General features: G+C 48.7%; 1 protein-coding gene across 1 annotated transcript in view; it reads right to left on the bottom strand.

Annotated features, from left to right (window-relative positions):
- The window catches only part of SERPINE2 (serpin family E member 2), a 58,688-nt gene that overhangs the window by 16,533 nt on the left and 27,665 nt on the right, over nt 1-14,490 (bottom strand). The window contains exons 2-4 of the mRNA XM_077748561.1: nt 9,750-10,030; nt 6,707-6,934; nt 599-796 (exon numbers count right to left, since the gene is read on the bottom strand). Of these exons, the coding sequence (XP_077604687.1) occupies nt 599-796; nt 6,707-6,934; nt 9,750-10,008 (685 nt within the window). The 5' untranslated portion in view covers nt 10,009-10,030. The remainder of the gene's footprint in view (nt 1-598; nt 797-6,706; nt 6,935-9,749; nt 10,031-14,490) is intronic.

Consider the following 14,490-nt stretch of genomic DNA (forward strand, 5'->3'; position numbering starts at 1 on the left):
CTCCTGCCTCTACAGATGGATGAATATATAGAAAGTATTTTACAGAAATGTGATGAATCAGTGTCTGTTGTACTAGAACTTGTTTTCTGAAATCAACCATGTATTGTACCATCTTTCCACTTATGTAAACCTATTTATCACGTATGTTCCACTGTATGTACATATCTGGCTTTTATTTATTTGCTAAGGTGAGATTATCTTCAGAGTACAAGTTCCTTGGTGAGGGATCAACGCAACATGGGCTCCTAGGAAGTGCCCCATCCCACCTCTCTTTCTGTCCACAGTGACCAGGGCACCCNTAATTTTTACTTTTATTTTTAATTTGGTTAATGTAAGATAGTGATGACCTGATAATGTTTTCATAAGCTTAATACGTGTTCATATTTCACGGTTTATGACTGTCCTCTAAATGTTCAGCCTAAAAGCCTATATGTTATATATTAATACATAAAACCCTTGTAAACAATACAAAACAGTACCGTGAACTATTAAAAAGTCCTGCCCTCCTGTCTCTCTTGCTGTTTAAAAGAAATAAAAGTCAGATTCGCTCCTGGACTGCGTGAAAGCACGCTCAGGCCCTCGCCAAGCCTGCACTTACCGCAGCGGAACACGGAGAGCTGGGCCAGCATGGGCACTTGATAGGGCTTCCCGTCAGCTGCCACGAACGTACGCTTCTTTGTGTTCTCAGGTTGGAACCGTGATTTCCACAAACCCTTAAAATACACGGCATTGACCAGGACCAGTCTGGTGAGTGCACCATCGATGAGGTTTGGGGAGAGCAGATTGTCGATCATACCTGGGGAGTCGCAGAACAAGCAGGGGACAAATTCAGCGTTGGCAGTGGACTTGGGGGCAGAAGGCAGTGCAGGGTCATGGACAGTGAAAAATCGAAGGAATTTTTAAGACTCTAAAAAGGAACTATTTACAGCACTCTTTTGTACTTTCCCATTTTCTGCTCACTAAAAATCAAAGCTGAACAATTAAAGCTAAAATCAGAGAATCCATAAAGACTTTAAATATCCTTTGCTTGGAGGCTACCAGAGTTTTCATTAAGAAATTCTTTTATTTTTTTATTTTATTTTATTTATTTATTTTTTTTAATGTTTTATTTATTTCTAGGAGAGAGAGAGAGACAGTGTGAGCAGGGGAGGGTCAGAGAGAGAGAGGGAGTCACAGACTGAAACAGGCTCCAGGCTCTGAGCTGGCAGTCAGCACAGAGCCCGACGCGGGGCTCGAACCCACAAACTGCGAGATCATGACCTAAGCGAAAGTCGGATGCTTAACTGACTAAGCCACCCAGGCGCCCCGATTAAGAAATTCTTTTATAACTAGTTCCCAATGAACCCCACGTTTTAGAAAATTTTACTCCCCTAAATGAGTAATTAATGACGAGTTTCTCTGTATTTGCTATTAATGGACCTGAATGACTGCTAAGGAGGGTTTCCGCTGGGCAGAAGATATGCAGTTGTTTGAACCACTGGGTAGATTTAATGCCAATCAAAAACAGCTCTTCTGACCTGTGTAATCTTATTGAGAGTAAATGCGGAGTTTTTAGCTCAGGTTGTAATCTCATGATTCATGAGTTCAAGCCCCATGTTGGGCTCTGCCCCTCCCCTGCTCACATGCTCTCAAAAATGAGTAGATGTTAAAAAAAAAAAAAAAAGAAGAAGGTCTAGATCTAAAAATCAGTGTCCACATTTATGAGTTAGGGACTGAGCTAGGTGTAGTATTATAGAGATGAAAAGAAATAGCGTCTGTTCTAGAAGGCCTCCCATGTTTGAAGGAAAATTCGCTCCACAAAATGTAGAAGACCGTCCGTCTCGATTGTGTCAGGAGTGAAGGAACGGACAATCGTTCTGGCTTCAGAACATTCTTTGAGGCCACGAGGATCCTTCTTGCGTGCTTGCTATCTGTGCTTCAAGGTTTGGGTTTTCATTAACGGCCTCTATGCTCTATCTCTGAAGATTCAGCTGTGTGTTTACGAGGGGCCACCAATATCTGAAGCAATTAAAAATTAGTATACTAACTCACTGTAGCTTTTGGCCCTGGCGTATTTAAAAAATGTGTAGTGCCATGATATAAATGCCTGTTATAATTCTTTAAATGCTGAGAGTAAAATCAATAGTTTTTGAAGAAGCAAGAATGTCTAATTCAGTAGAGAGAGCTTTAAGTCCATTTGTTTACTTTATTTATTGAGAGTGAGAGAAGACAGAGGGAGAGAGAGCGTGGGAGAGAGCGAGCAGGGGAGAGGCAGAGAGTGATGGAGACAGAGGATCTGAAGTGGGCTCTGTGCAGGGGCTCAAACTCAGGAGCCATGAGATCACAACCTGAGCCAAACTTGGATGCTTAACGACTGAGCCACCAGGCGCCCCGAGAGCTTCAAGACCTTTTAAATGATGTTCAAGAAGATCTGGAGGCTGAATAAATATTTGGATAAGTCGTGGTAAAGGCGCACACCCCGAGGTTTCCCAGACCCCAGAGTTGTGTGACTCGTTTCTTACACAAGGGGGCACCGACGCTAAGTCAGGGCCTAAAGGAAAATACACAGGCCATAAACGGCCACCATTCTATGCAAGGGAGGCCTGGTCCTGCGGGTCGGACGTTAGATCTCTGTGCTCCATCCACACCAAGCACCTGACAGCGAAGGTTGCGTCTTGCCTCTGCTGGGAACATCACCCAGCCCAACCCCATGTGCCTTTAAGACACAGCTCCCTCTCTACCTCTATAACCGTCCTCTGACCCTCCTCCCCAACTCTCACGAGTTTCCATAAAGTTCAACACTCGGAGCCGCCATCCTGAGGTATTCCGTCCCGGCCACATAATGTGTCTCTCTCCCCAAGCTGGACCATAAACTGCACCAGGGCCAGGACCCCATTGTTCACTTTTTAATGGTAAAGCCGACCTCAGGCACCTGGGTGGCTCACTAGTTGGTGTCAGACTTCGGTTCAGGTCATGATCTCATGGTTTATGGGTTCCGACCCCATGTCGGGCTCCGTGCTGACAGTACAGGGCCTGCTTAGGATTCTCTCTCTGTCTCTCCCTCTCTGCCTCTCTGCCTCTTCCCCACTCACACGTGTTCTCTCTCTCTCTCTCNCTGTGACTCCCTCTCTCTCTGACCCTCCCCTGCTCACGCTGTCTCTCTCTCTCTCTCCTAAAAATAAATTTAAAAAAAAAAAAAACATTTAAAAAATCAAGCCTAGCTCTATGTTCAAGTTAGTGCTCAATAATGTCTAAAGAAATCTCGTTATGGTAAATAAAGCCTCGATTTTCACCTGTAGGACTAAGATACCATACAGGGTCATGAAGAAATAGCAAGAAATGATAAAAAGGTAAGGAATGCATGGTTAGCAGGAGGCACATGAGGGACCTGCCATCTCTAACTGCATACAGTAAACATGCATCATCCAGCCACCTGGCCACCCAGCCACGCACCTCCTCAGCCACATAGCCACCCACCTACCTACCTATCCATTGATGTGCCAACCCCCCATCCCCTCCTGGATGCCTACTTGCCAAGTGCTTTTCTAGGTAAGAAAACAAGCAAAAGTGAACACCGCCTTCAAAAAGTTATGGGGGAGAGAGGGTTGGAGGCTGGTATAAAGGGCTCACAAAGTGTATCCAATAGGAAGAAATACTTCAAGGTCAAAGTGAGGCCAAATGAGAGAGTGTTCGGATCTAGTCAGCAAGGTTAGGGACGGGTTCCTTGAAGAAGGCTTACCAAGTCATGGCCATAAAAACAGCTGACATTTGTGGAACACTTGTTAAGTGCGAGGCACCTTGCTAAACGCTTTGTGTGTATTACTCACCTGCCCACAAAAACCTTAATGTTGATGTAACTACTTTTGTAGGTATCACTGTCGTATCTCCATTTGACAGATGTAGGACTCTGAGGCACAGGGAGGTAAAGTAACGTGCCCAAGGTTGCACAGCTAGTAAGTGGCAGCACTGACATTCAACCTTGGTCCCTTGCTTATAACTATTACGCCGTGCACGGGACAGCGTGGAAATGGACAGGCTAACGAGGGGCAAGTGGGGAGAACAGTATCCTAGGTGGCCGGACGCACTGGTGGGGGCTAGACAGGAGGGAGCACACAGCGAGTTGCAGGGGGTGGGCAGGGAGGAAGTGTGCACGGCCGGAGCACACAGCATGTGGAGGAGAAGCTGAGGCTGGAGAGGTGGGCAGGGCGGCCCTGGCGGGCCAGCACCACATCACACCCCATGTCTGGCTCTCCCACCCTGCAGGGGGTGGGATCAGTCACCTCTGTGGGCCGGACTGGGCAGTCTTCTGCACAGAGACTGTTCAGTCTCCAGGGTCCTGGGCTCTCCCAGGCGGGTGAGTGCCTCTCCATGAGGCAGGTCACCCCAGGGGCCGTTTGGAAATTTGTAGGAGAGTTTTCAGTTGACTGGCAGGTGGCCCGACAGGCTCAAAACCATCCTACACACTGCAGACGTGTCTGCTTCCTGTATAGCTTTCAGACGCCCCACTGGATATTCACACTGGCAAGAAGCTGGCTTATCATCACCTGGGCCCAGAACCTCTCTCGTCTTCCCTTGTAAACACAAAGCTACCTGTTTTGCGGCACATTCGTAAGGTACACCGAATTTTCCGGGTATGGGACTGCCGTGCAAATCGAGTGGGAGCTGCTCTTGTCGTGTTCTGAAATTGACCAAGAGCACTGCACCGCTTTAGGAAAAAACTCACTTCAGAGAAACAGGAAGGCGGCTCGTGGTTTTCATATCACCAGGACGACACACCCGTCTCTGCCTGTTTTCGTACCCATCCGTTCACAACTATTCTCAGAATAGGACTGCTTGGCTGATAGTGCCCGGGTGTACTCGTACCCGAGGGTTTCCCCGCTGAGCCACATACATCAATTAGTTCTGTTCCTCCCTGTATTACAGCTCAGCATTATGTTACTTTTTAGAAGTGTCGTGTACTTGTGCGTAGGTTATACGAGCTACGAATTTCGCCGCAGGACAGTGAGGTGAATAGTCAAAATCTTTGTTTTCCAAGAGGTCTGCCAATTTGAAAAAGCATTGCTGGGGCTCACCACGCTCCCTGCCCCAGAGGCAGCAAGCAACTGAGTCAACGTGTGTCCAAGTCGCTTGAACACGGTCAAGCACATGGCATGCCAACGGGACTTCCTATTACCAGTCTGTTGGTAAAGAAGAAGGCTGGCGGGGGGCAGGCGCAGGCCACGGTCATCCAGCCGTCTAGCTCTGAGCACCAGCAACTTCCTGCCGCTGTTCTTAGGCCTCTGGGCCCAGAAAGACCCACTAACCCCTTCACGTTTGTGGGTCTCCTGATCGTCTTTGCGGTTTTAGGAAGGCACCCGGGTTGCACTGTCTGGGAGCCTACTGAGAAGGAGTGCTGTGGACTTACCACAAGCACGCCTGGCTTCTCCACCCTCGGGGGCACGCCTGGCCCATCTCTTCACGAGTCTGTCCTAAGCTCTCGGGCATTCACATACACACGTCTGGTGGTTTTCACGCAGAATGCTAGGCCCCTCCCTCAGAGATGCTGATATGGGAGGTTGGGGTCCAGTGTGCATTCTAAACAAATGCCCTGGGTAATTCTGACACGGGCACCCGAGGAACCACACTTTGAGAAGCAGGACCCAAGAAGCCAGAGTTTCCTCACGTTCTGACGCTGGGCCACAATGGAGTCCATTGGGTCTACTGAGACTTCTCTGCTTCCACTCTTGTGACTCGAACTCTCCCTCCTATGAAAATCAGGCTCCCCAATCTGTGCTTGCCGCCTGAATTTCCTGTTGTTCTGGCCCCATCGCTACTCCAGAACATTCCCACCTAGACCTCCAGTTTACAAATTAACAGGTTTAAAACACCCACGTTAGACATTTCCTCAGCTTAATGAGAGGAGAAACACATGCAAACAGGCAATCATTATACAGCGTGGAAAGTGCTATAATGAAGGGGCTTGGAAAACGCAGAATCGTACGCCAGGCGTCAGCAAAAGGGGGCACCTACCCCCTGGAGGTGACGGCAGCCAGAGGCAAGGGAAGCAAGGACAGAGATCCATCTCGGAATCTCGCAGGCGGACAGGGGCATTCCGGGCAAAGGGAACAACAGATACGAAAGTGGGAAGGACTGAGCGAGTGAAGCTTTAGAACTGGCCTCGGGTTGCAGGCGAGGCCGCGGGAGGGGAGATGCAAGGAGGACAGGGGAGGGGCGCCTGGATGGCTTAGTCAGTTAAGCGTCCGACTTTCGCTTAGGTCATGATCTCGCGGTTTGTGGGTTCGAGCCCCGCGTCGGGCTCTGTGCTGACTGCCAGCTCAGAGCCTGGAGCCTGTTTCACAGTCTGTGTCTCCCTCTCTCTCTGACCCTCCCCTGTTCACACTGTCTCTCTCTCTCTCCTAGAAATAAATAAAAATATTAAAAAAAAAAAAAAAAAGGAGGACAGGGGAGAGTCAGCGGGGCCGGCGTCTGCTCTGCTGCCCGTGCCACAGGCAGCAAGACCCCAGAGAGCACCCGGAGTCGTGGCAGCAAAAAAGGGGAAGGAAGGTAGACTGAGTCGGGGAGCCTCCCAAGAGAGAAAAGACAGACACCAGCCAGTTGGGTCCCGGCGTTTCTCAACGGGAGGATCACGGGACCTGCGGACGCCTGTTAGAACCTGAGAGTCCAACGCACGCTTTCATTCAGACTACAGGACGGCACACAGGAGTCCCAGGGAACTGAGGCCACTCACCCCTGGTCTCGTTTCTAACCCACACGTTGATGGAGTCACAGGCAGAGGTTGGATCCTCAAAGTCCACGTTCTGGACTTCACACTGAAACACGTCTTTGTTCCTCGTAACGAAAGGCACTTCCATTTTGGAGCCATTCTTCACGAACACTGCGTTGGCCACCGTCACAATGTCTTTATTCTTCTTGGAGACGATGGCCTTGTTGATCTTCTTTAACACCTTACCGACTCCTGGAGGGGAAATGAGAAGATGCAGCTGTATTTCCACAAGAATTCAGAAAAGCTATTTTTTTTTTAAAACCTCTTTCTTTGCATGGCAACCAAGCACAGGATAAACAAGATAAGCCTTAGCAGCGAGAGACGAAGTCTTTTGCTTTCTCAGTGGCCTTGTGTTAACAAGGGGAAGGAGGGTAAAGTTATCAATGGTTCGTAAAAATCAATGGTGTTTCTACCATCAAAACAGCATACTGTGGCATCTCAACACCTTCCCCACATGAACGTGGTCCTCTGGGGAGACTTTCCTGGTGCCGGGTCGACAGGAAGGCTGGCAAGGTCTTCCTTATGTCGCCAGGGGGAAATAAAGCCAAGGAATGTTACTCATTCTTCTCTTTTTCTTTCATAATGGTCTTTAGTACTATTTCCTTTCCTGCCAAAGATTTAACAATGCGATTTCGTTTTTCTATTTTGGAAAAAAAAAATGAATAAAATAAGCATTAGAAAGACTATAAAAAATTGTCCTGTGCCACCATCCAAGAAGAGTGTGATTTTTTACTTGATACCAAGCTCAAAAAGCAAGGGGATTAATTTTATGGCAATGTAGGCTTTATTTTACACCAGCCATTCGTACATGCTCCATTTGGTTTCAGGACATGGAAAAGAGGCAGATAAATTATAAGGATGTGTGATGTGTGAGCTCTGGAGTGAGCTCGAATTACAAGTTCTTGGGTTCCTCACTTGAGGTCCTATCAAAATGACACGGTCCTAAAACAGCCCACAGAGTCACAGTGATGGGCCCGTGGAGAGCAGATGTGTCACACGCCCAGAGGGTCACTTTTCCAGATCCCTTAAATGAAGGTAGGGGGAGCATGCCATGGGGTGCAAGGAGGCAACCTGCTGGCCCTTTGTTTGGCCTTTCACGACCCCACCCCTGTGCGCTGTTCTGCAGAGCGACCTTTCTGGCCACACTGCCTCCTGCACACGCCCTGATCTCCGGCCAGGAAAAGACTGCCATCGATCTCGCTCCATGGCCCCAAACCATCCTGTCTCTGTTCTCAGTAAGAGCATCACTCACTTGAGTTCTCAGGGGCTGAGCCCGAACAAGGGCCTGGAAAATGAGGGCTCATCCTGCCACCGACGTCAAGTTCAACCACACGCCTGACTGCCAGTGACTTGGGAGACGGAGAGAGTGCGGGGAGGAAGCCACCGACAGGCAGCAGCGTCAACAACTTGAGAAATACTGCTTAAAACGAACGTGGCTCAGGGGCGCCTGGGTGGCTTAGTCGGTTAAGCGTCCGACTTTCGCTTAGGTCATGATCTCGCGGTTCGTGGGTTCGAGCCCCGCGTCGGGCTCTGTGCTGACTGCCAGCTCAGAGCCTGGAGCCTGTTTCAGTCTGTGACTCCCTCTCTCTCTGACCCTCCCCTGCTCACGCTCTCTCTCGCTCTCTCTCTCTCCTAAAAATAAATAAAACGGGGGAAAAAAAAAAACGAACGTGGCTCAGCATTAACACAAATGGCAAAACTCTAGTTGCTGCCCGGGAGGGGGCTGGCTGCTGGCAGGGTCTGGACGGCACTGGTAACGGCCAGAAACGCAAGCAGTGATTCACTGCGCAGCTATACGTCGCCACGAGTTTGCTGAACTGAGGAGCCAGCGGCAGAACTTGGCGCGTGGCCGGTATTGAGCCCTCCTGTGCTTCTGACCGGCGAGGGGACCGCAGACTCCTGCAGCACTGAGGGCCGTGTCAACAGAGCAGGGTGCCCGGCACACGGCCCAGCCCAGCCCACGGGGGGGTCGAGGGAGGCACAAAGCGCTTGACCCCTGACCCCCACTTGACCCCTGACCCCCGCCTGTCCTGCTCTCCCAGCCGAAGGCATCAATGCAGTCAACAGTCCTGGAACTTGATGGCTAACAGAGGTGGAAGAGCAAGGAAAGGGACACTCCCATGTTCTCCAAAACAGTAAGGAAGACTTCCATGTGCAAAGCGACTTGCTCAAGGTCATGGCACCCGGTGGCGCCGAAAAAGGGCTCCAGAGCCCTCTCTGCCCCCTCATACACGGCACCTGCCCGAGAGGCAGGTGGAAGGCGGGCTCTGGGGGACGAAACGTGAATTGGAGCGACAAGGCCACGGTGCTGGGGGACAGAAACGCTCACGCTGACGCGGGTAACTCAAAGCAACCCAAACTTTTTCCATCCGGCTCTACTTAAAATTTTTTTTCTCGGTTTGTTATTTTGTAATAATGATAGATTCACAGGAAGTTGCCAAACAAAGGACAGGGTGGCCCCACGGGCCTTTCAATCATTTTCCCCCAGCGGTAGGAGTATGACAACCTGGAAACTGCCGTGGGCGCAGTGCACCGAGCTCACGCACACTGCACGTGTTTTGCATTACGTGCACGTGCGTGTGTCTGTGTGTGAGTGTGTGGGGGGGGCTCTCTGTACTGTTCTCACTCCCTTAGATTCATGTGGTCACCAACACAGTTAAGACACAGGAAGGTGCATTCACCGTGAGGCTCCCCCGTGCCACACCCACCCCTCCCCCAGCTCACAACCATGATGCCATTTTTTTTTTTAGCCCGATGCACCATGGAGGTGGGGCGGGTGGAAAGCGTTCTTTTTAGAGATGAGTCAACTGGGGCACGGAGAGATCAAGGGACTGACCTAAAGCCCCAGGGCTAGAGAAGAGACCAGAATCCAGTTCTCCTAACTTCTAGCATTGCAGCATCTGTCCTTTGGAGGGGACAGCCCTAAATCCCGGAATGGTACCAGCGACACCCCTCCAGACGCAGGACTCCCTCGGGGTCCCACCAGCCACAGCCTGGAGGCACGCACCGTTCACGCCGTATCTCATCACCGTGGTGAGCTGCTTCTTAGTCCTGCCGTCGGCTCCCAGCTGAAGCATCCCCAGGACGGAGGCGATCCCGTGGGGGGACACGACCACATTGTCATGAGGCCGGGATTTGATAATCTGGTTGAAAACCTGGATGCCTGTGTCGGAGCCTAGTTCCTCAAGAGACAGGGGGTTGAACTGAGAGCACACAGAGGGCAGAGTCACTGTGGCCACAAGGAAGAAGGGAAAATGCCAATTCATGGTTCCTTCCGGCAAGGACAACCTGAAAGAGAAGATCAAAACAATATGTGAATTCCTAAGTGAGTACTTTGGCGGGGGGGCTACTTTATATTCAACCAGGTAAGGTTGACTGTACTCAGTGTAACGGAGTGCCTTGTTAATTTATCTGAAATAAAATGAGGTTGATTAAATCAGTGGTTGCTGTAGTTTGGGGGAGGGTAAGAGGAAGGGAGCCACCAGACACCGTTCAGTCTTACAACCACCTTTCATTCAATCGAAGCAATATCTGCCAAGAGCTGCTGCCTGCCAGGCCCTTTTTGAAGTGCTGGGCAAACAACTATAAACAGATGGACAAGACCCCTGCCTTCCTGGAGTTCACTTCTAGACGGGAGACAGAAAATAAACGAGTAAGTGGTACGGTAACTTCAGAGAGGGATCAGGTTCACGGTGAAAAAACACAGCGTGTGCACCAATGAAGGACAAGGTGGGAATACAGAAGAAGAGGACACCTCAGCTGTGGGAACACGTGTGAGGGGAGTCCTGAATGAGAAAGATGCATGCCCCACCCCCCCACCAACACGTGGCCATGCAGAGAGAGCTCAGGGTGGACGTGAGGGGAAAGAAGGGCCTGGATCCCCAAGGCCCATAGGCCCTCATACATTCGGCTCTTGGATTTCATTCTAAGGTCACAGGAAACCACTGGAGGGGTTTAAAAAAGGGAGTGAATCCCTTGGGTCACTATGATTACCTTATAACCATATGTCCTCATTTGTTTTTTACCATAAGCATGCTATTTTCTTAAGAGATTGCTAATTAAAATAAATTTATGGGGCACCTGGGTAGCTCAGTTGGCTAAGCGTCCAACTCTTGATCTTGGCTTAGGTCATAATCTCATGGTTTAGAAGACTCAACACCGCGTCAGGCTCTGTGCTGACAGACAGCACATTCCTGCTTGGGATTCTCTCCCTCCCTCTCTCTCTCTCAAAATAAACAAAACACTTAGAAATAGTAAGAAAAACAAACTTAAGTGACACCCCTAAATCTACAATAGGGCAGAACAATTGGTAAATGTATCAGTTGTGAAAATAGCACCTTTATACAGATATTCTCAATTACAGGGATTTGTTTGAAATACAAGTTTTTCCCCGATTACCACTTACTGAGCTCCCTTTGGCTGTGACAAGTAAGAGGTGGGAAATTTACACGTGTTTATGGAAAGGCAAATACTTTCATTAAATAAGGACTTAAAAGAGAGAGTCAGCGAAATAAAAACAGAATTTGTGATGTGGCTAATTTGATTCCTGCCTTGTAGAGCCAAGCTTCCAGAGGGACCCAATTGGCCCTTCTGTGACATGCATTTCCGTGTGAGACGTTGGAGATGTCCACAGAGAACAAGAAAGAGAGGGGGGCCTTTTAGGAAACTGGGGCCCTGGAGTGGAGGGGATAAGGTCTGTAGGCTCCAGAGAGAGGGCGCCTGGAACGTTAGGCAAAAAAACTAGCATTTGGGCCTTCCTTGTCTTCCTTTGTACGCAACTATCCTTGCTTCCCATTACAGGACATAGTAGATGTTCAATAAATACATGTGGGATTAAACCTGATGGCGTATATTTGTTCTATTTTTGTTAATTATTTTTCATTGGATCAAAATAACGTTTGTTGAGTGTGCCAGAGACAGTGGTTGTGTTTAGTCCTGAGCCTGTGAGCTCCAGACACTTTCCAAGGAGAGAGAAATTCACTGGGCTGGGGAGAGGACTGTCCTCAAGATCAGACTTTGGCACCTACACTCCCCCCCCCCCCTTCCAGGGCTACAAGGTGAACTGCTAAGACCATCATTCAAGGGGATGCTGCAATTTTCTCATAAATTGTGAAAGATTCACGTTTTTAAAAATGTAGAACGCTTGGGAGTTTCTCCAGGGCTTCCTTGTAAAATAATTGTGTTACGACAGGCAGTCTAAATTCAGACCATGTAAGTGACCTACATACGCTCCTACTTGGGGCTTTCCTATGGCCAGCGTGGCCTATTTTGACTTTGGCACCTAGGACTGGCTCTAATGCCATGATGAGCCCGAGTTTCTTTCAGCCTGTTGGATGCTGGAGAGCTTCCAAATGCTGACTACGGAGGCTTTACTCACTTCATCTAAAAATTAGACACTGTGGCCTCCTGCCCTCCCTTCCTTCTTTCTGGAAATAAATATCCTCTTTCTTTAATTGTTTTTTATTTTACTTTTGAGAGAGAGAGAGAGAGAGAGCAGGGGAGGGGGAGAGAGAGAGAGAGGGAGACATAAAGTTGGAAGCAAGCTCCAGGCTCTGAGCCGTTAGCAGAGGGCCAGACGTGGGGCTCGAATCCCCAAAACTGCAAGATTATGACCTGAGCTCAAGTCAGACCCAACTGAGCCACCCAGGTGCCCCCTAAATCTCCTCTTTAAAACTTAATATACCACAAAGCCGTTACAAGTACATACAATCTGTACAATCTTTGTCACAAATGTTTCAAATCTGGTAACTGGCATGAACTTCATCAATCTGAATCATTGACTCTTCTTTGCAGTCTCTTCTGATGTTACTTCAGTATGCCTAACCTCTGCTCCCCAAACTCCCAAAGAAATCCTCCTGGACTGGCAAACACTTGAATAAATATTTGAATCTGCACACTCATAGAGGACATCAAATTGCTTTTGTCTCTGATAGCTTCAAGTGGATTCACCCACACACCACAGATTTACGTAGATGGCTGTAAAACAGGTAGAATGGATCAGTAAGAGAGAAAAAAATGTAACAGCCCCAATGTCTTGGAGTCAGCAAGGATAGTCTCCCAAATAAATAGCCATCTTATTTGGCAGAATTTTGCTTGGTTAGGAGTTTCTGCTAGAAGAACGGTTTCATTATGAAGGGGGGGGGGGGCATGGAGGCTGCCATGAGTGTTTTTCTTGGGTGTCTTGGATTGGGGAGGTTTTTGAGAGATGTCTATGTGCGATTTCATAACAGTGCCCCGGGACAGTGTCGGAGCTATGCAGGACTTGGAATTGGAGCTATTTTTGATTGATGTCTGGGCATAACTTCTTCTTGGCCTCAGTTGCCTAGGCTAAATGCTCCCTCGTTTAAGCTCACCTGGCTTGTGTACATGTCTGAGACTAAGTTTCGTTCCTCTCCAAAGGTCAGTAGCCAGGAGAGAAGGTGCTGATCCATAAATTCCTTTGGCTTATAAAGCTCTTAGCTGATAGAGATTCATGTCCAAATAGACCGTCTTTCACATGAACTAGCTGCTGAACTTAACCAGGCTTTAAAATGCTCACTCTCTATGGCAAGCAGCTTCTCATTATGGGAAGAACACAGTAACCTCCTGTTTATTTATGAAGAGAAATTACACTTGAAGCTTTCAAGTCAGGGAGAAAGAAAAAAGCTGTTGCCCAAATGTATCACACAGCATCAGGATGGAAGATCAGAAATCTGTCTGAATGTTTCCATTTTTTGAATAATCTTTTTGTAACAGGAGAAACGAAACAAAGCAACAACAACAACAACAAGAAACCAAGACTCTGGGTTTGGCCATCATTAGAGGTAGATCAGAAACCTATAAATAAAGCCAGCAGCATAGGCATATGGCTTCAAACGTTAGATTCTCTTTCCCCACATACTTTCAGTTTCTCTTACTCCCAATCTTTCCCTTCCAGGGTCGGAGACGTTTTGAAAGTGCAGTAAAACCTTGGATAGTGAAGAACTGGGTCTGGGAGTATTCCGCAAGACCAGCAAACACTTCTCATAGATTTTAGTTTGATAAACGAGCCACGTCTCTCAGGACGAGTACTACCTGACATTGGATATCACGTGATCACAGCTGAGCCGATGGTTCTCGAAATTTGCTTTGATACACAAGTGCTTCGGATTATGGGCATGTTTCTGGAATGAATTATGCTCACAAACCAAGGTTTTACTGCAACTGGGTATGGCTTGGAGCTTTAAACCAGACTGAGCGAAGTAAATAACGAGCTAGTTGTGCAAATGCAGGACTCACTGCGCATCCTTACGTGAGGCCAGGTCTCCCTTAGAAGGGGCGGGCCTCAGAGACCATCCACAGCCACCATGGCTTCAACCGTCGCACCCACACTGGGGACGCTCAGGTCTGCAGCTCGTTTCTCCAACCCCCTGCATGATGTCAGTGCCACACTCTGATCCATTTGCTGCCTATGTTCACCTGACTGTTCAGAACATGATCTTGGCCTGAAAATTCCTCCATAGGTGGATTACGGAGAGGCCACTGGGCTGTGACGACTGCCAGCTTTCCTCTTAAAGGTCTCAGCCTTGGTCTTGCCTGTGCTCATGTCTTTCCTTCTCTTCCTTGCTCTCCACTTGGTGACAGCCAGNCCCCCCCGCCTCCCCCGCCTTCAGTGGCCTGTGGGAAGCTTCTCCTGATTGTCCCAGATGGGTCTGTTTTCCTCCCTTTCTGAATTTCCACAGGATTTCTCATCCGCACCTTTCATTTTGTTTTTCAAATACATTCCCCAA

The sequence above is a fragment of the Crocuta crocuta genome, unplaced genomic scaffold (genome assembly GCF_008692635.1).
Source record: "Crocuta crocuta isolate KB4526 unplaced genomic scaffold, BGI_CrCroc_1.0 scaffold229, whole genome shotgun sequence".
NCBI lineage: Eukaryota > Metazoa > Chordata > Mammalia > Carnivora > Hyaenidae > Crocuta > Crocuta crocuta.